General features: G+C 33.5%; 2 protein-coding genes across 11 annotated transcripts in view; both read left to right on the top strand.

The window, feature by feature from the left end:
- The window catches only part of LOC130901641 (sodium/potassium/calcium exchanger Nckx30C), a 58,820-nt gene that overhangs the window by 11,569 nt on the left and 20,472 nt on the right, over nt 1-26,779 (top strand). For 2 of the 10 annotated variants that reach the window (XM_057813162.1, XM_057813160.1), the window contains 4 exons: nt 14,989-15,172; nt 16,430-16,644; nt 25,628-25,769; nt 26,385-26,637. In XM_057813162.1, coding sequence (XP_057669145.1) covers nt 14,989-15,172; nt 16,430-16,644; nt 25,628-25,769; nt 26,385-26,637 — 794 coding nt within the window. Of the gene's footprint in view, nt 1-14,988; nt 15,188-16,429; nt 16,645-25,564; nt 25,770-26,363; nt 26,638-26,779 lie in introns of all 10 variants that reach the window. The other 8 variants (XM_057813158.1, XM_057813155.1, XM_057813156.1 and 5 more) reach the window with 5 other exon arrangements.
- LOC130901643 (uncharacterized) lies at nt 4,783-9,787 on the top strand. The gene is made up of 3 exons (XM_057813163.1): nt 4,783-4,939; nt 6,582-6,764; nt 9,594-9,787. Exons 1-3 carry the CDS (start codon nt 4,856-4,858, stop codon nt 9,753-9,755), a joined length of 429 nt encoding a protein of 142 aa, XP_057669146.1. The 5' UTR covers nt 4,783-4,855; the 3' UTR covers nt 9,756-9,787.

Below are 26,779 nucleotides of genomic sequence, written 5' to 3'. Positions count from 1 at the left end.
CAAGCCCGAATCTGCTAAAAACATTCACGGCCCATAGAGTGGCAGAAATTCAGTCTCTCACTAAACACGCCGATTGGAGGCACATCCCCACCCACGATAATCCAGCAGATATTGCTTCAAGGGGAATATATCCTAGTCAAATTTTAAACTCTGATTTGTGGTGGCGCGGCCCTACTTGGCTAGCTAAGGACCCAAGTTTTTGGCCCAATGACAAGCTGGAGGTGGTTCATGATTTACCTGAACTTAAATCCAGTCTTCTGACCAATGTTGCGCCCCCTACTCTGAGTTTTCCCTTTGAACGTTTCTCAAATTTCTCAAGAATGCAACGAACAATGGCATACATTTTACGATTTAAGGATCATTGTCTTCAGAGAAATCGCAGAAGAGGCGGTTCTCTTACAGTACAGGAGTTAAGTGATTCTCTAAAATGTCTCATTCGAATTTGTCAATCTCAATCGTATTCTACCGAAATTGAAACATTGAAAAATAACAAGCCTTTGAGCTCCCATAGTAATCTATTAAGTCTTAGTCCCTTTCTAGAACCCGATGGTTTGCTACGCGTAGGAGGGCGACTAAAACATTCAAATTACTCCTTTGACAAAAGGCATCCAATTTTGATCAATTCAAAGCATCATTTTTCAAAGCTACTATTTTTACAAGAACATGAACGCCTATTGCATGGCGGCCCTCAGCTGCTCTTAAGCACTATAAGAGAAAATTACTGGGTTATATCCGGTAGAAATCTTGCACGAAAGACTGTTAAGAATTGTGTGAAATGCTTCAAATTCAATGCTAAAACCATACAGCCAATTATGGCCAACTTACCGCGCGATAGAACTAATCCTTCTAGTGCATTTTCAATAGTGGGAGTTGATTACGCGGGGCCATTTATGATTAACGATAAGAAAGGTAGAGGTTGTCGTTTAAGTAAATGTTATATTGGCGTATTTATTTGTTTATCAACTAAAGCAGTCCATTTGGAATTGATTTCTAGCCTTTCTTCAGAATCATTTATTCAAGCGCTATATCGTTTTGTCTCTAGACGAGGCAAACCATCAAAAATATTGTCCGACAATGGAACAAGCTTCGTCGGGGCACAGCGAGAGCTAAAGGATTTTCTAAAACATGGCAGCAACACTATAATCGAGAAATGTAGCTCTCAGAATATAGAGTGGAGGTTTATACCACCCTACTCTCCTCATTTCGGAGGTTTGTGGGAAGCAGCTGTCAAAAGCGTAAAGCATCATTTAAGGCGCGTTTTGACCCAAGTTCATTTATCATTTGAAGAATTTGCCACAGTTCTCGCACAAATCGAGGCGATTTTGAATTCGCGTCCTTTATGCCCACTGAGCTCTGATCCCAACGATTTTGGACCTCTTACCCCAGCTCACTTCTTGATTGGAAGACCAATAATTGCAGCACCTGATCAAGATGTCACCGACATAAAAATGAATCGACTTTCCAGATTTCAGCTCGTACAACAATTAGCACAGCACTTCTGGAACAGATGGAAATCTGAGTACATTGCGGAGCTCCAAAGACGCACCAAATGGAAGTCCAACCAAGGCCATCTAGTAGAAGATTCTCTCGTTTTAGTGAAAGGCGAGAACACTATGCCCACTCAGTGGTTATTAGGTAGAATCAGCAAGCTCCATAGAGGCCCTGACGGTATCGCGAGGGTCGCTTCTATAAGAACTCCCTCTGGAGAAATCATCAAAAGAAGCTTTCAAAAAATCTGCCCCCTTCCAGTTGACCTTTGAAAGCCATCCTTATGCTTTCAACGCGGGGAGTATGTTCACGCCAGAATTAATTCAAAACTCATGAAAACTGGCAACGCTGTCCGACCAACCGACTACTGAGCGAATGGAAGAAATGAGATATATAATAAGTTCTGTTGTTAAAGCTATGTAAAAAATTTTCTTACAAATAAATGTTAATGTGAACGTGTTAATAATAACTATAATACAAGCATGGGCATATGAAGTTAAGCTGATGTTTAAGGGCCAGTTTTGTTTAGTTATGTATTAATGCCACTTGATATGATGCGAGACAACATTGCATGCAATTCCTTGCAAGATCAAAACATTACGACGAATATTGCACGTCGTTTGCCACTAATCAAAATTCCAAAAGTAAAAGTTGTGGTCATTTTAAAAATAAAAATAACAAGGCTAAGTAAAATAAACAAGAAAAAAGTGGCAATTATTATATTTGCCTTGCTTTTGGGAAGTCTGATGGAGAATTTAGCTGGAACATTAGACGAGAAAATTTAGAAAAATAAGTTAAAAATGAATGAAGAAACATTTGAAAAGCTCATAAAGAAAATAAAACATAATATCAGCAGATTAAAAACACATTACAAAATTATATGCAAGCTCTTGCATGAAACAATCAGCTGCATTTCATTTGCGCATGCTTTTGTTCAAGAAATATTGCGTCTTGCATTGCATTGCATCATGTCAAGCGGGATTAATGTCGCAAGTGCAAGATCTTTCATGAAACAATCAGCTAAACTTCATTTGCGTGAGCTTTTGTTCAAGAAATATTTTATCTTGCATCGCATTGCGTCATGTCAACCGGGCTTAATGTCGCAAGTGCAAGATCTTGCATGAAACAATCAGATGAACTTCAATTGCGCGTGCTTTTGATCAAGAAATATTACATCTTGCATCGCATTGCGTCATATCAACCGGGCTTAATGTCGCAAGTGCAAGATCTTGCATGAAACAATCAGATGAACTTCAATTGCGCGTGCTTTTGATCAAGAAATATTACATCTTGCATCGCATTGCGTCATATCAACCGGGCTTAATGTCGCAAGTGCAAGATCTTGCATGAAACAATCAGCTAAACTTCATTTGCGTGAGCTTTTGTTCAAGAAATATTTTATCTTGCATCGCATTGCGTCATGTTAAGCGGGATTAATGTCGCAAGTGCAAGATCTTTCATGAAACAATCAGCTAAACTTCATTTGCGTGAGCTTTTGTTCAAGAAATATTTTATCTTGCATCGCATTGCGTCATGTCAAGCGGGCTTAATGTCGCAAGTGCAAGATCTTGCATGAAACAATCAGATGAACTTCAATTGCGCGTGCTTTTGATCAAGAAATATTACATCTTGCATCGCATTGTGTCATATCAACCGGGCTTAATGTCGCAAGTGCAAGATCTTGCATGAAACAATCAGATGAACTTCAATTGCGCATGCTCTTGATCAAGAAATATTACATCTTGCATCGCATTGCGTCATATCAACCGGGCTTAATGTCGCAAGTGCAAGATCTTGCATGAAACAATCAGCTAAACTTCATTTGCGTGAGCTTTTGTTCAAGAAATATTTTATCTTGCATCGCATTGCGTCATGTTAAGCGGGATTAATGTCGCAAGTGCAAGATCTTTCATGAAACAATCAGCTAAACTTCATTTGCGTGAGCTTTTGTTCAAGAAATATTTTATCTTGCATCGCATTGCGTCATGTCAAGCGGGCTTAATGTCGCAAGTGCAAGATCTTGCATGAAACAATCAGATGAACTTCAATTGCGCGTGCTTTTGATCAAGAAATATTACATCTTGCATCGCATTGCGTCATATCAACCGGGCTTAATGTCGCAAGTGCAAGATCTTGCATGAAACAATCAGATGAACTTCAATTGCGCGTGCTTTTGATCAAGAAATATTACATCTTGCATCGCATTGTGTCATATCAACCGGGCTTAATGTCGCAAGTGCAAGATCTTGCATGAAACAATCAGATGAACTTCAATTGCGCGTGCTTTTGATCAAGAAATATTACATCTTGCATCGCATTGTGTCATATCAACCGGGCTTAATGTCGCAAGTGCAAGATCTTGCATGAAACAATCAGATGAACTTCAATTGCGCGTGCTTTTGATCAAGAAATATTGCGTCTTGCATTGCATTGCACGTTGTATTTACATTTTCCAAAAATTTCCTTAGCACAACACGGAAAAGGTTACAGTCGGTATTTTTGATAACCTTTACAGATAACTTACGAAGCATATTCAATTTAGAAACTCCGACTGAATTCGAACTAAAGACTAGGACAGCTTTCTGAAAATTAAATTCTACACAGTCTACACGTCAGTGAAAAATGGTGAAACGAAATTCATTAAAACTAAATGGTTAATTTATAAATATTATAAAGCATATTATAAAGCATTTCATATATACTTTTTATCATCCCCTGTAGATGTTCCACCTTGATATTAACTTCCTCTTTTAGATTGTTTTTATTCCTTCAAATATTCAGTAGTTATTTATTTTGATAATAAAATAGGCGAATTTGTAATAAATTTTAATAATCAAATAATCACAAGGTGTGAAACATTATTCTTAACACGTTTGGCTGTCATTATAAGTATCATTTTTGATGGCACAAAACCGTCATTGGAGGCATTATATCGAAATCTCAGTGGGCTGAAAAAGAATTTCATTTGTACAGGGTAAGTTTATGTTTCATTGCGCTTGGAACCTCAAGTAACAATCTTCGAAATGATTCCAAGGCTCTATCTAGATCCAAAGTCTAATTAGAAATATTAAAATTTCTTCCACAACGAATCTAGTATAACAGAAAGAATCACTATAACCAAAGTCTTCGATACATGTCTTGAAACTGAGACCAATTCCTAAAGAGCGGCGTGATTCTCATGTTGTCCAAGTTTTTTGAGTTTCAAATATATATTTCTCTTTTCACACTCAGATCAAAATTATCTCAATGTATCTGTTAACAACACACAAACGTGTGTTGTTAAATTATGGCGTGAAGTTTTCTATTGACAGCGACAAATTGACTTTAAAGTGACACAATATTTTGAAAAAAAGTTATTTTGGTGAAAATGCCTGGTGCAGAATGGTTCACGCCTATCGCTAGTCAAAAAATAAAAGAACATTTCTGGCAAAAATTAGAAGATTCTTCACCAGTAAGTTTTTTTACGATACATATTTTATGTATCCAATAATTGCAATCAATTATTGTTTCTTTTTTCGTCATATATCAAACTTTTAGAATCCATATCGGTTCATTTGTCAAGATTTTTAGTACGATTTTTAGATATTTTCACTTTCTAGTAGGGAATATCTGAGTTTTGATTTCCTGAACCATCGATGCCCCACCTAACCTAACCTATTCTTCTGCTTATTTTGCCTTGCATTACCAATTGAGAAAGATCGTACTTTACAGAGTTGTGCATCGCAAGATCTAATTCTAATTTACTCGGAATCAGATCGAAAAACTTGACGATATTGAACTGGTATAAGCGTATGATAATATTTAGATATATATGAATTAAGACGTATACCTACGTGTGCTTTATCGATTTCTCCAAGGCTTTCGATAACGTGAAACACGAAAAAATGAACGAGATTCTTGGAAATATTAACGAAAAATATATCCGTATTATCGCTCATAAGTACTGAAGTCAAACTGCAAAAATAAACGAAGGTAATTCGCTCAGTAGATAAAAATTGCTATCAAGAACTATCTGATGTTATTAAAATCAAGGAAGAAGCAATCAACAATATTAGAAATGTCGACGATACAGTAATTATAGCAAATAACAATGAAGAAATACAAAAAATCAACATTCTCCAGTGCGTTTAATGATAAACGGTCAAGACATAGATCGGATGGAAACTGGAGTATTTTGGACACATACTAAGACATGACAAGTATCGTCTTTTGCAGTTGATTGTCCAAAGCAAAATAGTAAGAAGGAGAAGTGGGTATATATAGTAAACAAGATAAGAATAGCCTTGTTAATAGCCAATGGATAAGGCAAATGGAAGAAAAAATAAGATTTAGATCCATATTCCTTATCCTAAGTGTATATTTGTAATGATCACGTATCTTAGAGTTAGATAACTAGTTTTTCTTTCTGCTCAGTAAGTTTCTCCTAAATATAAACTCATGAGATACTTCCTGAGGTGGCAGTATTCTATGAGAAGTCTAGTGAAAGATGGGATGAATTGATTTTGATGAGATTTAGAATTATCAAATCTAGAGGGAACTTTCAATTCGATTTAGTGACTCTATATCATTTTCCAGAGCTCATTCTTGCACATAAAAGCTTCAGGATAATAAAAAAAAACGTTCTATTGACTCTTGTAAGTTGATGACATGAGATAGCTCAAGCTTCAATAGCTGCTTAATTAATTCATTAACATAAAAATTATTTTTGTCTGTAAGACAAAACCTTGACGATGATGGTTATTTGATAACAGCTTCAAATACTCCAGCACCAATTATTATAGTAGTTTTTAAACCACCATTGAATGGTATTCCTTTCGAAAATTCGATTGAGTCTTGCATTTTTGATGGAAAATCGTTTTAACTATATTCTGAAAGTGTTTTTGACGTGCCTATGACACACGTTATACAAACGCGCGCTTCGGATTTCCCGAAGAAACAGATAAAAGGTTTACGTCGCTACTAAATTATTGAACGTGTATAAAGGTTCTCTAGGACTGAATTTTATTTAACAAGCCTAATTTTCTCTCTCGAAGCGTTGTGTACATGGGTCTTTACATTGTTATGACTTGTAAATAAAAATTTTCTTATTACAGAAAGCTGCGCCTGTAGGTTTAGAGAAAACCATTACTTATTTTAATAACAATAAAAAAGATGAACATTTTCAACAATACGACCGGTTTTTTGCTTCTTCCAGAATGTTTCCTCTCTGGGATCCGAGAAAGACTAAAGAAAATGAAAGATATTTGCCGGATATAAGAGAAAATATTTATTATGAGGTAACTGTGAGATTTTAATACATAAAATAAAATGTATAGACTCGCACTAGATAATGACAAGGAAAAATCTGTTGAAATGTACCTACAATAGAAGAGTACAACATTTATCGAAAGTTATTTTGAAGAATTAACATTTTTTTCATTAATCTATCCAGTTTTTTGTCAAAATCGCCAACTTGATAAATTATTATGCTAGCAGATCTATTTAAGGCTTTGAACTTCTAAACTTTCTAAACAATTAGAAAATTAATTCAACTTCAAATTATCTGTGTGAAACGTCTATAAAGTAGGTGGTTTGTGACTTACCTGGAGCGAGAGTCGTTCCCAAAAATCATGGCAACCTCTGTTTACGGCCATTGTGCAGCTGGCAACCATGGATTTTCATGTTCAATGTATATAAAACAGGTGAATCCAGTTAATTAACAATAATATACCAGTTTACACTTGGAAACCCTAATGCTGGGGCCGACTGAGAGCTGCAACCATTTTTATTTTGATTTGTGACATCATTTTCTTTCAAATGCTGTAAGATTGTCTGAAAGAATGCAGTTTCAATCCTTCGATGTCTCATTTATTGTATTAATTTCAACAGAAGCAAAATGTTAAGATATGGACTTTAGGCTGGCATCGGTGCCTATTCCAGGGTACAGATCCAAAAGATATTTTTTCACTATTGAAATAAGTTGCTGTTCAAAATATGTTACCTAAATTCACCTCTTTCAAATCCTCTGGTGAATCGTTCTGTAAGAACTGCAATAATTTGTACTTATTTAGACCAATTACTGGTCATATTAAATTATTAATCACAATACCTGTTGAAACATTGACTATATTTCTGCCAGCTTGTGAAGCGTAGTAAAAGAAAGTTCAATTTGCTTCTTATGACTTCTTTTGCCTTTTGTCTTTAGAGTCATCCTCTCCTTGGTAGCTTTTATTTCAATATTCTTCTTCTTAACAGCGTCTTTTTGAGTTTCAACGTTTCGCTGATTACCTGGTAACATAAAAGACTGTGATTATTTGCACATTCCACCTTTATTTTGGTGCCCGTTTGCAAGAAGAAGGCCTGACAGAAAACGATCTACCAGAACACCTTTGGAACATAAATGAATATGTGCAACTAACAATAAACATGACCAGACCATTAAATTATAATACATCAGACAAAAGAAAAAGAGATAAATCTGTGGGAACCAAGATAAAAATGAATCAAGCATGGAAGGAAGCTGTATTGGAGGAGACAACAAAATTTAATACTTGAAGAAATACAACAAAAAATAAGTCGTTGTACAAAATACAAATACCTAGGCATGATCATCACTAATGATGGAAGATTAGATGAAGCAATCGCACAAAGAAATAACCAAGGAAGACAAGCAATAAGACAGATCAAAAGTGTATTGTGGGACAAACAAATATCCAAGGAAAACAAACATTAAATATACAATAGCATAATAAAAAATATAACAACATATAGTAGCGAAGTCTGGCCGCTAAAAGAAAAAACAGTAAAAATGCTTGAAGCCAAAGAAATGGATTATTAGAGACGCGTGGCAGGAATCTCGACCGCATACCCAAACAAATTTTAAATTGGACACCACGAGGAAGAACAAAGAGAGGAAGACCAATATTAAGTTGGAGGGAGGATATAGAGAAGGATATACGAGAAAGAAGATTGGAAGAAGATCTTTGGGAAGATCGAGAAAGATAGAAACTGGGAATCGGAAGACGGCGAAAAACGTTTTAACCCGATTAATATATAGGAAGTTACAGAAGAAGGTAAAAAACAGAGAGAAATAGAAAACTTTATCAAAAAAATTGAACTCATAAAACGAAGCTTGATGGGATCGATTTCATCTTTGTACTCTAGCTGCTGAAACACTAACAGGTGCTTTAATGGGAGCTTTATGAAGTTATTTTCAATTGGATCCCTGTATATATTTTTTCAATGTTTGACTCACTTTTTTCATATTTCAGGATAAACTTTGACTTTGAAAGTCGTTTGGTGATTCGTTATAATCCGACCAAAATTCATATCTGTCATTTCTACCTGCTTGTGAAGCGTAGTAAGAGAAAGTTCAATTTTCTTCTTATGTCTTGTTTTGTCTTTCACAGTTCCTTTTCACTCCACTTCTCCCATCACATCACAAGTCCAATGTATGTTTTCCATCTTAGAGTTGATTGTCTTCTCCTTGGTAGCTTTTATTTCAATATTCTTTTCCCCATTCGCATCTTTTTGAGTTTCAACGTTTCACTGATTTACTGGTAATATAATAAACTGTGATTACTTGCATATCCCACCTTCTTTTTCGTGTCCATTTGCAAGACAAGAAGGCCTTACAGAAAAAGAGTTTTAGTCAACTTTCTAAAACAACAAAGCTAAGATTGTTTCACCTCAATGTAAAATCCTTCAAATATATTGAGCCAAAACTTGGAAATATAATAAAAAGATCTACTACAACACCTTTGGAACATAAATGAATATGTGAAACTAACAATAAACATGACCAGACAAGCATTAGATTATAATACATCAGGCAAAAGAAAAAGAGGCAGATCTGTAGTACCAAAAATAAAAACTTTAAAAAAACTGCAACAAATAAATTAAGCCTTGAAGGAGGCTACAGAAGAAGGTGAAAAGCAGAGGGAAATGGAGAGCTCTTATCAAGAAAATCGAATTCATAAAACGACGCTTGATGGTAGCGATTTCATCTTTGGACTGTTGAAACACTGACAGGTGCATTTGCTTTACTGGGAGCTTTATGAAATTATTTTCAATTGGATTCCTGTATATTTTTTTTAATTTGTGACTCACTTTTTTATATATTCCAGGAGAAAGATAAACCTGTTCCTGTTTTGTCCTCAATGATTTATGGAAGTCGAATTAAATCAGCTTACGATAGAACTGGAGCTGAATATCGAAGAATAAATATAATGAAAGATGTCAAAAGCAGAAGTGGTGTATTCATTAAAGAAGAAAGAAAACCTATGTAACATGATTCTTATAAATATTTATTGAAATCAAATTTGAACTTAAATTGACGGTTTTCCAATTTAATAGTATCAAATAAATTTTTTAACAAAGTGGAAATAGTAGTTGTATTATGAACCGTATTTTATTTTATATTTTATGCTAAAAAAATCATTAGCCTACAAACAAGGCTGCACAATATAACGCCCACGACTTCACTTTCTACAGCACGCGGAACAGGCTTTTGTCTGCATAAATTAACCTCAAATCTGCATAATTCTAACATGAACATGATTGATAAAGTATAAATGAAATAATTTGTAGCTCATTGACGATGGACAGAAGGTCGATTCTAATTCTATCACTTTCGAATATTCGATACACTAAATGCAAAATTTAAGATCTGAAAAAGGGATGGGAACTTTTGAATGAAATTACTTTTGATTTCATTCCTTTCTAACGATTTCAGATTTTTGTATTTAACGAATATATCTCTCTGATAACAACGCTTGCATTGGGAAGCAAATTCGACAAAACATTTTGTAGAAAGTCCAAATAGACCTGTCCTCTTAGAAATCATCGAAAAAGTGAGAATCTATTAATTTGGTCATTTATGACACCAATCCACATGTTAACCTAACACTTTAAATGGGGACCACATTCTCGAATAGCATGAGGATCTTCTTCTGTCCACACAATTACGAGAGTCTTTTGTAAATTGGACTGCACATGTAAATAAGGTCCAGGTCCTTGGCCGATGATTGCTTTATCCATCTCGAACATAAAAAATATTCTTCTATATCTTTATTCATGTTATCTAGGTCTTCTACAAGATTTGGCAGGAAGTACTCTGTAAAAATGAACTTACCATACTCCTTTTTTTATGCTGAAGTCTTAACTGGTACCTATCAAATCTTGAGTATCACAGGGAGCGTTCTACCATCAATTTTATCTCTGCTTTACTACTCTAGCCTCTACGATAACTCTGCCTTTAGATATCTGGAGTACCACCTCTATTAAATCGATTAATGAATGAAGACCTGGCGCTTCTATATCTCTAAGTGTATTACTTCGAAAACTGGGCCTAACTTACATGGAAATGTACTGGTCACACTGTTTATTTCGAAAAATAAGCCGTCTCCGAGAAAGAACTCCACGCAAACGATCAAGTTATCATAGCTGGCGATGAATATGGAAAATGGGGTTTCAGGAAGACCCCAAATTGCAAATAACGAGGGTTAGACAGTGTAGACAATTCAAATACTTAGATATGATAATTTCGGAGGATGAAACAACAAAAGAAATGAAGATACACCATGAAGAAACGGTCGAGTATGAACGACTTCAGAGATAACCGATCTGGTACGGACACGTGACGAGGATGGAGCTGAACAGGTGGCCGAAGAAACCATTGATGTATCTACCGCAGAATAGAAGGAAACGAAGAAGACCCTCAAGGACTTGGAAGGAAGTTTCCTTAGCCACGGTAGATCTGATATTCAATCATCGTTTGTTCAGTCGCAGAAAAAAGTTATTTATTATACAAAGGAAAAAAAAGTACTAGATCTAGCCATTAAATAAGAGATTATTACAATAGAAATGAATCAATATGATTGAAAGCAAGAGATATAATTTTACTTCAACTTTTCCACTGGAACAACACTTTCCAACAGTTTCATATTTCCATTTGAAAGCATCGCAATAGTGACATTTTTTATTCATTGAGCCAATTAACAATCAAAGGATGATTATGATATTAAATTGAAGGATCATATTGAAACCTAGTACCATTAAATACCGACCATTCCATACGGGCTTGGTCTGCATTTCTGCATTATGAATTCTTCTAATCTGCGATTATTTCTATCGCTCTTCTAGATGCCTGCAGCGTAGCTTGTCTTTCTGAAGAAGTACCCGAAGAGGAGTTTCAACTGCTCTCAAAGCACTTTATCGCTCTGGTTGCTGTTGTCTTTTCAGCTCTGCGTGAACCGAGGATTCTTCATTTCGTGAAATTTTTGCTACACGGGGCTTTTGCTTCCGAGGGATTTTTAAAGAGTAAGAATTAAAACCAAAGACTAAGATCCGAAATAATGAATAGCATTTAATGACACCTAAACCTCAAAAATTCAAATAGTTCTATCTGCATATATAATGACAGAAAATAATGACAATAAATAAAAATTTCAAATGAATGAAACTACAGTCAATTGGATTGGATATTGGCGTGACTGTTGGTAATACAGTGCAGACTGGAACTTCATTACTGGAATGCTAAATGGCGTTGAAGAAGCTAGATTTTGAAATTTTTTACTTAAAAATGTTTTATATCTCTTTTTTTTTCATAAAAAGTCTTATGATGATCAGTAAAGTAGTTTTCGCGTGGAAGCGTAACAAACAAACTCAAGGATTCTTCTATTCTCAGACTATGGAAACATATAAAGATATCCAAAACAACTTATCATCATTAATTAGAAGATGTGTTTACACTATTTCAAATAAAAAAATAATATTTATGTTTATTGTTTTTAAGTTTTATCGACTTGTTTTCTGACTATTTTTATAATAAATTCATACTTGAAGTCTTTACGTGTCGAGTCCCACTAAATTTCTTCGCCGTTCTCCTAATTGTAGACTGTGAAATAAAATGTTCTGCATATTTACCATTAAACAATTCACGTAAATTCTTCTGCGTTCGTGTTTTATTGCCATTGCATGTAACGATTTTTGTTAATCGATATTTTACATCTAGATAAATATATTTATACTATTTTAAACATTTTTTAAGTTTTAACAACAAAAATTAATCAAATTCGTGGGGGTTAGTACAAATATTCAGTTTATGTAAATTAATCGAATCCACACTAGATGAATTTAATTATTAAACACAGATAAATTCATTACAAATTGGGTGTGACAAAAAAATACAATAAATTATTTTATTTATTAACTAAATACGAAAGGGGGAAAGATTCAAAACATCTCATTTTACTTTCATAAAAAATTTAAATATATAGGGTGTATATTTTAAAAAATAAGGCGTCTGAGATATAATTATAGAACAATTTTATATCATAAATATATACAGAGTGTTCCGAGACTTATGCAAAAAATTATATTATAGTGAGTAGATGAAAATATTGCTGTGACATAAAAAAATGTCTCTTACGACCACTCGTACCTGAGTTATAGGCTTTCAAAGCTGCCAAATAAGAACTTATGGCTCATGCTAATGATTAACTATCCGTAACTTTTACAGGGACAATCTGTATAATCCAAACAAAGCAAAAATGTTTTTTTCAATCTATTTTCTAACAAAAAGGAACTCTTTGTTTAACTCGATAAAATTTATGGTTTAGGAGATATGTAGATTTTTAAATTCCAAGATAACCGTTCGCGATAAAAAGATATTCTGAAGAAAATTAACATAAATTGTAAAATATGTATTAAAACAAAATCTAATTGATCTGCATACTGTCGAACATCGTGTTATGTTACAGCATCATTTTCGCGTCTTCTACTCGCTCTAGAATTGTTCGCATTAGGACCCGGAACACCCTGTAGTTTATAATATGACTATCAACATTGAGCGCTTTGTTTTTACTTGTAGTATTACGCAAACTATGGGGTGGGCAAATATTTTTGACTGGTAGTGTAGGCAGTCAGATTGTTACTTTGTATATTTGTGAAAATATGCGCTCAAATGACGAAATATGCTACAATATATGCAGAACATGAAAATAATCTTAATTTTAGTGGAAGTTCAGGGAGAGTTTCTTTTTATTTTTATACAAAACAACGAACAGATATTTAATGAATTTTTACATTCCTATAAACCAGTTAACTGTCGAATATCATCCATTTTATTCCTATTTATAATTTTTTTCTGAAAATTTGTGAGTTGTCGGAGACGTTATTTCCACTGATTTTTGAAAAGGGAAGCTGCTGCTCATATATATGTCACAACAAGATTTTTTTGTCTACTATTCTAATTGAGGATGTATGTATGTGAAATGAATAGGGGTCTCAAAATCTATTCAAATCGAAAAATTACACCGAAGTAGATTTTATATGAAAGCTATTGAACTATACTTCATTTAATTTTACGTCTAGTTTCATAACTATCATCCTTATCACCTCAAATATTATCAATCCCATACTTCATCCCATTCTTGCATAAGCATTCTATTAAGGGTGTGGGGACAAAAAATTCAACACTTTTAGAAAATAAAGAAATCATTTAATTCATAAGAATAGACAAACCAACGATTTTGTCGGCGTGTTGAGACCAGTATTGCAATTGAAAGAAAGTCAGGATCAGGCAGAGAAGCAAAAAAATGCCAAAAAATAGAGAAGCTTTGGTTAACGCGACTCGCGGTAAGTTGGCTTACGAAAAACTCTCTAAAGGAACATGATGTAGCTCAAAAAGAATAAAATCGGTAGTCAAATATTCCAAGAAGCAGCAAATAGAACAAAAATCAAAACTAAGAAATCTCGGTGACAAGAATAAGACTTATTTTTGACAGAAAGTCTTGGAAGTAAATTTAAAAGTGATATCTTCTGGTGGTCGTTCTTCAGCATGAATTTTACAAAAGCTAAAATATATATATGAAAAAGTGTGTTCGATCCAGATTAATGCAGTTCATAATGAACAAGCATCCAGAAGAAAAGTTTGTGTTTTGGCCACTGCCTTTAAGCAAACGACGAGCTTTGTAAAGTTGAGTATTCCGTGTCTTGAGAAGTCTAGCAATGTGCCTCAACTGAGGCCAAATAAACGTTTTTGGTGAAATTTGGAACGAAAAGTATATTCTGAAAGTTGAGAAGCAACTGTAGACGACAACAGAGCCGGATTGAGCTAGGAACTTGGGGGGGTTATAGCCCCGTGCCCCAGGTCCAAGAAGGCCCTATCATTTAGAAAACATTATGTATTTTTTAACGTATTGACACAAATCTAACGTATTGATATTATTTTATTTTTAATTTTTTCGGGTTTCCGAATTCCTTAAGAGGGCCACGACATTATTTTAGCCCCAGGCCTTATAAATCTTAATCCGGACCCGCACTACAAAAAAAAGTTTGAGCAAACTACAACAACCGCCAGATTCAGTATTTCGTAATTTAATACAACATTTAAAATTATAATTTACAGAGTAAAGTGTAAATATTTGAATTAAAATAAGCAGTTTGTACGAATTTTTTTGTCCCACCAGCGTTCTTAAACATATTTTTCTTATTCTAAATTTCTTTCTTTCTTTTAAGCATGGTACAGTTGCGACTTCGAGTGAAACGAGCGTCGGGACGCAGCCAGGTGGTAGTGTAACTTCTCGCACAGCTTCCGAAACACCCCAATTACAACCTTCGATCAGCCACCATCAGACAGGTGCGAAATTTCGTCATGGGCTGTTACAACTTATGATACACACCATTGATCCAATGCACGACGGTCAGTATGCAGGTAGTTCGTATAAATCCTAAAAATATTTAAAAAAAAACCGTCAGTCCAGAAAAAAAATTGAAATTCTTATGATTAAAATATTTGAAAGACCTGTCTCTAAATTATATTAACCTTTAAAAAACAATAGTATTGTTTATATAGGGTGATGATAAAAAAACGTACAATGTTCACTATATGATATAGATTTCAATCATCTACGGAGTTGTACAAGTCATTTCATATCTAATTGACACTATTGAGTCTTCTAAATTTTTTCACCGGTTTATGTGAACATGAAATATTCCATCAAAAGAATGAGCCGACATCAGCTCAACCTGGTTATCCAGAAACCTTCAAACACTAAGATCATAATATGCAAGTGCCCCATCTTGTTGAAACTAAATACTAATATTCTTTTATTCTTTACTATTTGGATCCGGGAAAACCACAATTAGGTCCAGAAGCATTGTCATATGTCGGTTGTCAAATTGACGATAATAAAATGAAAATCAATAAATGTGTGTTTAGTCTGAACCACGAAGTTAAAATTGACTTTTACATTTTCTGTTAGTTCTTGATATTAAGGATTCCACTGTTTTTACCCTTATACACTTTACCACTATTGTCTTTTGTACAACGATCTTAATATCTCGTAAATCATAAATTTTATCGAAAAAAACAAAAAGTGCCTTTTTATCGACAGAATATTTGTGAAAATCTAGTCTATCATTCAAATAAGTTACATTGAAAAGATGAAAATATTCTTCTGAAATGCTCGTTACTAAAATATTGATACTGAATCTCTTAAAACGTGCACTTATAGAAGTCAAAATTCGAGAAACTTACATCTAGTATCAAATCGGATGGTGTCGATCAACGCGCGGTGATTAAATAAGTCTAAATAAGATGACTCAAATCCATATTCATAAAGGACACGTTAAGGAAATATATCAAATTGAATAGTAGACGTTAGCTTAAATGTGGGAGACAGTCGTTTACGCAGATGAGGCACCCAAAGTTTATACCACACACAATCATGGTTTCAGAGATGTCATCGATATAAGATTAATAAGAATATTATCTATTAGTATACTTGATGGATCCAATTCAAGAAAAATTCTTTCGCTTTCGTTTAATTTTAGTCAATATACCAATTTTGTATAATGCTATTATGAACATCTACTTGAATTCTGTCCTTTAACGGTTGCCCAAATTAGAAGCCATCTAATTATGACTTAATTATATATTTTAAATTATTTTTTCCAGGTAAAGTGGACGAAAAAGCCACCCAGCTTCATGCCATCGCCTCCCTCAAAGTGCTGTTAGATGCCACCAAACCCCAAAATGGCGCAACAACGACCTCTGCTGCCAATCATATTAATTTAGCAACAAAGCAAGAAACTATGCTTGCTCCATCATCAGGCTTAACAGACATACCAAACGGAGTAGCTAACGCTTTGACTGATATTAACTTGGATGCGGTAAGTTGTTCGTTATTTTATTTTTTTTTTCCTATTATCTACCTTCGAGAAGATTTGAACAATCACATTAATCATTTTAAATTTATACAAAAGTATCTACTTTAATTGTTAAAAAATTCATTTGTGACCAAAATAAACTTGTTTCTGTTTTATTCATTCATGGAAAGAAAATACATTCGTTTCGATGAAAATATATTATTTCTTCTATAGTTTATTTGAAAATATGCAGTTTTTTGGCGAAGTCTATACTTGGATACACAACATTACAATGTACCGGGTGGGCAACTGAGAATAGCCGTGCGCAATATCTCTAAAACGGATTGTATTATACATTATTATAAAATTCGCCCTCTAGCATCCACGTTTACTAATTGAGTTGCTTAGAATTTATATAGTTTGTATATTGATTGACAAAAACCCTTCCAAACAACATCTAGTTTATTAAAATCGTTTAAGCAGTGCCGGACTTTCTTTTGTACCCGTTCTTTTCCACATCGTATTTTAAGAGAAAAAATAAAACTTGTAAGGTGAAAAATGGTCAGAATTTGTTGATGAATTGGATTATCGTATATATAGTACCAGTTATTTGGGTAAAATTTGAAAAAAATTGTTTTTTCAATTCTATATTTTCAAAGCTATGCACTTAAAATTATTTTTTCTTGAAATATAACCGACAGTCGCTCTTAGTTGCCCGGAGGTTTTATTGTTTCATACATTTGGATTCGTCGAATCTATAAATGCTTATTTTTATGATTCTCTGAGTCATTTTGAAAATAACACATTCTGCCGATCAGAAATATTATCTTCCTCAAGAAAGCTGAGGGTTAATTTTGTTAAATATTTTACATAGGTACTTCATTTTTCTTTATTAAAATGACTTGGAAATTTAGCGCCAGAATTGAAATAAATTGTTATTTTCATAATTTTTTAAGAAATTAAAAGATTCGATCGTGGACATTGTAATGATTCTATTTTAGAAATTCCTCATGACTGAAGATTGAATAGTGATATTTTTCTAAAATTAGTAGATTACTGGGCTTTTCATAAGAAAAATTAATTATTTCAATTGTGGTTTAGTACAACTACAATAAAAATATAAGAAAGTTTAAAGGAAATATTAATAAATAATTTTAATTAAAAAAACTCGTATTAATGTGTGATTGTTCAAACTTCAAAGTTCGAATTGATCAACTGCCGTTTCCCAAATTACACCGGTTGGTTCTACTATTAAGAAATTATAACACAACTGTCAGAACAAATTTGATGTGTCCATTAAAGCTGCAATATAATTTTTTAACAAATTGTATGGGGCCATTCGCTTTTTCTGATCCGTTGATTTTGTTCATTTACTATAGTGCCTAATCCTATTTTTCTCGTAGTTCCTTTCATTTCCCTTTTTGTGCTTATAATATATTTGGTTTTTCGTAGTTTATTTTTGATTAATTCCTGATTAGCGATTGTTTACGAAAAGGATCTTTTATTGATCATTCGAGTGCTACCTAAAATAAATAACATTGATAGTAAGTCCCCCTACATCGCCATTTCCACGTCTATCTGTTTTAGTATAATTGGATGTGTTTTTTACAGCATATATCCTTTTTTTGGGGCAAAAATAAAAAGAAAATATGACTGATTTCTTCACAATCCTTATTTTTTTAGTACCTACAACATCATTAAATATCAAAAAATTTCGTATAGTCCACAACACAATCTAATAATAATTGATGCTTAAATTGAATGTTTTTACTATATATAAAGTAACTGACTGTAGTACTTTATAAATGACAGTTGTCTTATGATTAAATATTTAAAAAAAAACATTTTACTGCGTTGAATTGTTTATTAAAAATAGCAATATCCTTGGACACTTAAATAAATTGTAAGTTTTGGTGTTTTGTGTTAGGAGTTGGATTTGTTGATTGGTTTTTGTACACCCCTGTGCTATAATCCTATGAATGCGAAATGTGTTCTTTGTTCTTTTTTTATTTATGTCGCTTCTACAAAAATATCGGAAGCATTATAATCGATTTGAAATGTAGCATATATTGTTAAAAATTGGCATTAAAGAAACTGAAAAGACGGAAACGTAGACGGTATTTCAAGTTTAGTTTCTTTATAATGTAATAAAACATTTAAAACGGGGTTAAAAATCGTGTCCAGAAATGCAAACCACGGTTCTACATTAACCAAGTTCGTCTACAAAGCATCGTGATTTTTTTTGTATCAATTCTAATTTATTTGGTGCTATATACAATGTGTACCTGTATAAGTTTTTTGAGGTTTACGCTTGCTCTAAAAAGGACTAATTAATGAAATTATCAACAAAGCCTATTTTTCTATGAACGGAACTACCTTTTATGTTGCAAATATAGAAAATGTTATTGGGAAACATTGTTTAGAAACATCTAGTCCCATTTACCAAATTTCAAAATCATTATTAGCACTTTACCTCACGATACTTATTAAAACCACTAATTTGGTTCATTTTAAATATTTACTACGCATTATTATATAATTTTTTAGATGACGCCATCTGAAAGTTGTTCGTTCTGTATTCATTTACATACCGAAAGGTGCGTTTTGATTATTCCATGTAGTGAAAGTGACAGTTCCGTACTGCAAAACACTTTCGGGACACTCTGGAGTGACTCTAGCCACTTTAATGTTGACAGTTGACAGTTTCACTTCGATGATTTTGCATAACCTTAAATTTTTAATTTTCTGAAATTATTTGTTTTATCCGAAGTTTTGTCTAAATTAATGAATGATGATGGAAAAGAAAACATCAGCGATGAAGAGAAATGCGGCCATTCTTAATTCGTTGCTGGATAAATCTCGTGCAAGATACGAAAACACTCTTTATGAAGTGTTGTGATCAGAAAAAGGCGAAAAACCCAACGGAAAATGTAGCGCTCGCTTATTCTTCAGACAAATATAAAATCTGGAAAAGTTCTACTTTATGGTTTACATTTTCGATAATTAAAAGTACTCTCGCAATAAAAAAAATATATAAACTCATCAATTTCCTGATGAAACAAAACAAAGGGTACACTGCAAAAAAATCAAAAACTTTAACCAGATAAAATATAATAGAATTCTTGTTACATTCTTATGTGTCGTCTAAAAAATGTTGTGTACGCCTCGACTGAAATTCTACTTTGTTGAACTCATCTGTTACTCGTCCAAAAAAGTAGTACTTTCAGTCCTTGGCATACAAATAACTGATATGTCTTTTAAGTATCGTATTTGCTCTAGAAATATTGGATTTTTATACATTACACTAGAGACTTTTTTCGTTTTTCTGTCTACTTGGAGTTCTAGACAGTCCACGAGAATATGTCGATCTATGATTAGACTAGAGCTTGATGTACAGCATATGCTTTGCCTGTGTATATGTTACAGTCAACAACAACAACAAAATTGTCTAGACAATTTGATGAATTAAACACCAATGCTAGCGAAATACGGCGTGTATCGGTGTCTGATGATGGTAGATGAAATGAAAAAACGTTTTCATGGAATAATCCCTGTACTTATTGCAAGTAAAGGAAAAAACAATCAATTGTCTACAAAAGATCAATATTTCTCATTAATTATAAAAGTGGTAAAGTCATAATAATGAAAGAATTAAGAAAAAAGAAAAGAAAAGAAAAAAAAGATTACCAAAAAAAGCCTAGTTGTAAAACCGATTATCTAACAAAACTCGTGCAGCAACTTTCTTTACAAAGTAAGCGATCAGAAGAGGTGGAGTATCATTTACTAAACATTTTCACCACATTCGGAGCGTCTAGTATTTTGAAAAACGAATTTGCTAACAAAGTAGTCAAAGAAGTCTAAGGTGAGAATTAAAAATCGTACATGGTAAACCACGCCACATCCAATCACAAGGATATGTTGAAAGGGCCAACCAAAACGTGAATTCTACTTGACTGGAATCTAACAAGACTAGGAAATGTTCTAAAGAATTATATTCGAGGCGATGTTAGGCTGTACGGATTTATTGAAAAATTCTTAGCCCACTATAGAACCAAACAAAATTTCAATGTCAAAATATTTTTTATAACTCAACATATCCTTCTCTTAATTGAATACATTTATTACAGCGAACCTGCAACGTCTCTAGACCTTTCAAAAAAATGTTTCTTCTTGCTCTGCAAACCAGACCTCCACAGCTTTTATTGCCTCTTCGTTGGAAGAAAATTTACGACCTTTTAAACTTTTTTTCAGTTGAGGAAAAAGATGATAGTCAGACGGAACCAAATCTGGTGAAAAAGAGGGGTGTTCTAGTAACTCAAACCCTAAATCACGAATTTTTTGCATGGCAACATGAGATTTGTGTACAGATGCGTTGTCCTGCAAAAATAAAACACCTTTGGATAGCTTTCTGCGTCTTTACTCTTTAATTTTTTCATGTAGAGTGGTCAGTAATATCGAATAATAAAAAAAACTGAAGCAAGAACTTTTCCAGCAGATTTTTGGACACGAAACTTCTTAGGTCTTGAAGACCGCCATTCCATCGATTGTTGCTTTATTTCTGGACCGTAGAAATGTACCCAAGGAGACTTGGGTACATTTCATCTCCATAGTAACAATTCGGCTTAAGAAGTCTCTAGATCGTTTTTACATCGAGCACAGATCAAACGCGATGCTTCTACTCTTGCACGCTTTTGGTCAACATTCGAACATTTGGGGATACATTTTGTAGCAATTTTTCTCATGTCCAAATCAACGTGAACTATATAATGAACGCTTTCGTATGAAATATTCAGTGCTTCAGATCAGATTCGTTTTAGCTCAATTCGACGGTCTGATAAAATCATGTCATGAACTGCATCGATATTTTCGGGGCCTGACACAGAACTGGCCGCCTTCCCGATCGGTCATACGAAGGACATTGATCACCAAGGGTATTAAGCATATCTTCGTAAATATGCACTTGAATATGGCTCGATACTCCAATTTTTCGATTCTCACAATTTCGATGAACATCTTCTTTCTTTTAATTTATTGCGTAACTCTTTATGCATGGAACAGGTCTAGGCTAACTAGATATCAATACATCCTCGTATATTCAATGTTCTGCTTAGTGAACTGTCTACGAAAGTAGAGCTAGAATCTATATTAAAGACGAAAATCACCTGGGAAACCGGACCCAATATCGCCTCCCCTGTGATTATGATAACCAAAAGAAAATTAACGAATAAATAGTTATTGCTCTGATGGAGAAATTATCAGACAGGAAGCAGAAGTCATTCATGAGTTGGGTACCAAGCATGGGATTCTAGCTTAGCTCACTATCTGCAAAATTGATTTCGATCCCCAACACGAAGCTACCATCAGAAAATGTGCAAACAACTGTACTGGAGAATGCATTTCTAGCTTATATTGACTCTTCTTGTAGTCAAAATTTGACCCTTGCCCCAATCAACTGAACGATTAATTTTTTTATATGTCAGTATATAAAACTTCTAATGGTTTGTATATCCTTTTCACAAGAGATGGGCAAGGGCTGATCCAGGGTCTTGGCAAAGGGGGGTCATTAATATTAGGACGAGTCCTCTTCCAAAGACATGGCATTTTAAGCCTTTTACCCACAAAATATAAGTTAATTACTTAGTTATTGACAGCATAATGACGAATTTTACGCAAATTAAAAACTGACATTTGATAAACTTCGGATTAAATGTTAGGCTTCAATAATTTCCTTACTAGGTATATCTACATTTTTGTAGTATATTTTTTGTGTATTTGTGGTCTAAAGCAGCCGTGGGAGCACGGAAATTAATGAGATTGAAAAGAAAGATATAGAGCGAACGGCTTTGGTTTAATTGTTTTAATAGTGGAAATTTCACGCTTGAAGATCGTCAGGTCGTCCAACTTCGTGGGGTATTGAGGTTACGAGTGAGGCAGTTGAAAACAAACCTAGTAATTAGGAATCGCCGATTATTGACCTCTTAAAAAGCATTTTTTTCAAATAATTGAAAATAATCTTTCTACAATTTTTTTAGTCTTTAACATTTATATATTTCCTGATAAACTAAATTTATTTCAAATTATTTTTCATATCAGTCAAATGTAAATTTAGTGTGTATTGTTTGAATTTGAATTTTTTGTTCACACATTCATTTAAAAACATATTCACCTTTCAAAACGATGTAGATTATACAAATAATTATTCATATTGTTGTTTTTAACTAATATTGCTATTTTTATATTCTAAAACTGGCATTTGATCACCGGGTCGGCTCAAAAATAAGGTAATTCGCTTTAATTTGATGAATAGAGTCGATGCTTTGATGCTTTTGTATTTAAATAAGCTGTAACAGCAATCGTAGAAATAATATTCCACTAAACTTAGTTTGTATTGTATATTTCAGCTGTGGTGTGTTAATATTGAGTGTTTTTCTGATCACAGTTGACGCATAGCACAGATATTACAGTCATTTCATTGTCTTATTATTAACTGGTTTTCCGAATTCGATCCTGGTTGCACTTCGTTAAAGGATAAACTGATATTGCAAGATCGTCTTGTGACATACCGTGAGATTAAGGCATTAATTCCTGTCGCATACATTCAATTTTCTATTATTCAATTTGGCTGATTTGATCCCGCATAATCGATCAAAAAAAGCTCGTGTCGATCGGTGCAAAATTGAACAACAATCGACAAGTCAAAACCAAACAAAAGTTGTTTACGCACAAAGCACTTCGAAGCAAAGATTCGACTGCATTTGTTGGCCAGAAGTGTTCGAAAAAATCAAGAATACCTATCTCAGAAGACGATTCGTTCAAAAAAAAAACGTTATTGATCAATCAAAACATCGAATTGATGGTTCATCCGCCGTACAGTCCTTATTTAGCACACAGTATTATGAAAAACAATGAAACCATATCCAATTATAAATACTTGTTTTTATTTGTCTCAAAACTTAAATAGCAACTCCATCTTCTTCTTCTGATATTTCTGACTAGATGTCTGTTACCATGTATGCATTCGAACTTTTGTTTTTTATTAAAGACACTTCTATATTTGTTAACTGTTTCTTGAACTACTGAAATTGTATGATATTGGACTAAAGCTTTTTTGTTGCCAATTCCATTTCCGATTACCGCATCTACTGCCAGCTTCTATTGATTAAGTACTCCTCTGTTGTTCTGCTCCAAAGGTTTCCGATATAAAAACATATATTTTCATCTTCATCAATATCTTGAAGTATCTATCTCAAATGAGATTTCAAAATATGCTATGAGATATGAAGTGTGGCATTTTCCTTTATGGTTTCTGCTTTGAAATTTCGTTTTCCAGAAAAAAAAACGAATGTGGTACAAAAAGAGCTCCGTTCACGTCTGGTACCCTGTTTAAGCCGAACGCCCTTACAGGCAGATACATTTTACTCGTTTGTTTACGTTTTATAATTTAATAAGTAATAGTGATGGATGGTAATATCATCGGTCGCTTACGGCGGAATCAAATCCCTTTCTAACTACCGTACCCCGTTGCTCCCCTAACAAAAGACAGTATAAATAATTGAAGAAACGCTTTTACAGATCACGCACTCGTTTTAAAGAAAACGTTCACAGTAAAACCAAAATAATTGCTCCATACTGTATATTTTATAACTCGTTTGTATCTGGTTGTTGTTTCTTGTAGTTTTCTCTTTGAAATCGTTTACGGAATCGATTGTTATTTTTTTTGCATGTTTTACAATTTTACGTGTTTTCAATTGGTTCGAATTTTGAAATGAGTTTTTATCTACTTTATTAATTATTCGTATCAAATACTTTCTTCCGCATTTTTGCTTGTGTATTTTATCAAGCATTATCTATTTGCATCTTGTTCGTAGTTTCGTATTTTATGGTAAGATGTTGAATTATTTTATCTTTGGGCTTTTGTACAAGAACTAAAATTATTGTGTTGGTAAACATTCTTACGTCTTCGTTTTTATCGCATGCTGGATCCCTCGAAATTATCTGTTTTATAATATTTTTAACAGCCTACTTCGTTTTTAATACTTTCAACTTTTATTATCTTAATAATTATAATTACTCTCAGGTTTTTCATGTCGTTTAACATTTTAATTTCTTTGAAGTTCGTAATTAGAGCTTGGTTTCAGTGATCGAAGATGAGGAAAATGATGAGTGAGTGCATTCAACGATTTAATCCATCTAATCCTTGAGAAAATGTAGAATAAAAGAATCCCATAGTTTCTCTAAATATTCACTCAAGTTAAATAAAAAAATAAACAAGAAAAAACAAACTAATAGTAGTAAAAGAAGTTCAGATCGAAATTTTAAATTTATAACATAATTTTTTTGTTTTTCATATTTAAGAATAATGGAAGACATGCTTTTTAGCACGTCCGCTCACTATGTGATAAATCTTTTAATGGAAGAAAATCTCTTTTCAGTGAGAGCCACAATTACTGGTGCACATCATAAAATGCCGGTCATCAAAGAGCGAAAATGTCAATTCGTAAAACCACCTTTAAAAATAGTACAGAGTTGTACTTAATATAACAAGCGAATGTAATTTCAGTAAAATTAAATACAAAGATGAATTTTTTGCTTCATAGTTTTATTTGTAATTTAAAGCCTAGAGTAAAAGTTATTCATAGAGCTAGAAAATCTTCGGCGTAAAAAGTTCTTTTCGCTTATTTTTGTTGCCTTAATATAGACTCAATACATTTTATAACAGTGGGCGAGGAAATTTTCAAAAGTTCCTACAATACAGAAAAAAATCAATTTTCCTTTCGTTATTTTCGTTGTATATTATTGTCTTAAACACTTTCGACAATTGGCACATCGTGTGTAAGCACCTATTTATGTATATCTGTTTCTATAACTTTTTTTGTATTCGTTTCATCGTTGATTTTCTTTTTATTAAATATGATGTTACATTTTTTTTTAATTTACTTTTTAGCGGCGCATGTCGTCGGTGCGCGCACGCAAGTCGTTAACTTCACAAGCAGTCGTATGTCTACAGGTCGATGGTGTCGAAGAAGATCCTCCCGAAGCTATGGACATCAGCTGGCCTTCGGGGTTTCGAAAAAGAATTACATATGTGCTCTTAGCTCCAATCGTCTTCCCATTATGGCTCACCCTGCCAGATACGAGGTCGCCAAGGGGTAAATATCATTCATTAGATCATAAATTAGTCACGTATACAGGAAGTCCCGCGTAATAATCTGCGTCTAAAATATGACGATTAGAAGCGATTAAACTCTATGCATTTTTGATGAATGATAGGGACCAGAATTCATTCCTTTGCAACCCTCTTAAGGGCATTAAGCAATAATAAGTAGAAGACGATCGAAATATTCTGGGGGCTTAATAAGGGGTGACCTATTATTAAAATTTCATTAAAATTGTCTCACAACAGTTTTATTTTATACCATGGATTATTTGGTTTTCAAAATTGTTCTAATTCCTTATAGAAATTATAGAAATTTTAAGGTTAGTTCACCCCTAATTAACGCATCAGAATTCTTCCTACCGTTTAGTTTAGTATACCAAATTTGGTATGTTTAAACTAAAGGGCTGCGAAGGAATTATATTTTTCGAATTTTCAGACCCTACTCCTCGGGAATGCAATCGTCATACTTTGGATTCCCCTAAAGGTTTCTGCTCTGTGGTGATTCTTATGCGGAACACCCTGTAATCTTTGTAGGTGATAATTGCGAGAATATTCTTGCAGAAACATTTAGTATGATTGGTTATAGTTTTTATACTTGTTACTGTAGGTAAAAAATTTTTCCCCGTAACATTTCTCGGAAGCATTGTATGGATAGCAGCTTATTCTTATCTTATGGTTTGGTGGGCCAATATGGTAGGCGATACCGTACTAATACCCCCGGAGGTAATGGGATTAACATTTTTGGCGGCAGGTACCTCCATTCCCGATCTCATTACTTCGGTTATCGTAGCCAGAAAAGGTTTCGGTGACATGGCTGTCTCATCTTCAGTCGGCAGTAATATTTTTGATGTTACCGTCGGGTGAGTACAACAATTTATACGGTGTGTTCATAAAGTGACGTTACTGCCGAAATAAAAAAAGATGTTTTTCATTATACTAAACAGTTCATTAGACTAACCTATTTTTAAAGCAATCCAAATGAGACCTTCATTAATTTTATTC

The sequence above is a fragment of the Diorhabda carinulata genome, chromosome X (genome assembly GCF_026250575.1).
Source record: "Diorhabda carinulata isolate Delta chromosome X, icDioCari1.1, whole genome shotgun sequence".
Lineage (NCBI taxonomy): Eukaryota > Metazoa > Arthropoda > Insecta > Coleoptera > Chrysomelidae > Diorhabda > Diorhabda carinulata.
This window is presented reverse-complemented; position numbering and strand designations above follow the sequence as displayed.

Bases quoted from the DNA above. Each gene is read 5' to 3' on its own strand.
- LOC130901643 (XM_057813163.1), top strand. From the start codon at position 4,856: ATGCCTGGTGCAGAATGGTTCACGCCTATCGCTAGTCAAAAAATAAAA. The intron at 4,940-6,581 runs GTAAGTTTTTTT...TTCTTATTACAG, and splicing joins AATTAGAAGATTCTTCACCA to AAAGCTGCGCCTGTAGGTTT. The intron at 6,765-9,593 runs GTAACTGTGAGA...TATATATTCCAG, and splicing joins GAGAAAATATTTATTATGAG to GAGAAAGATAAACCTGTTCC.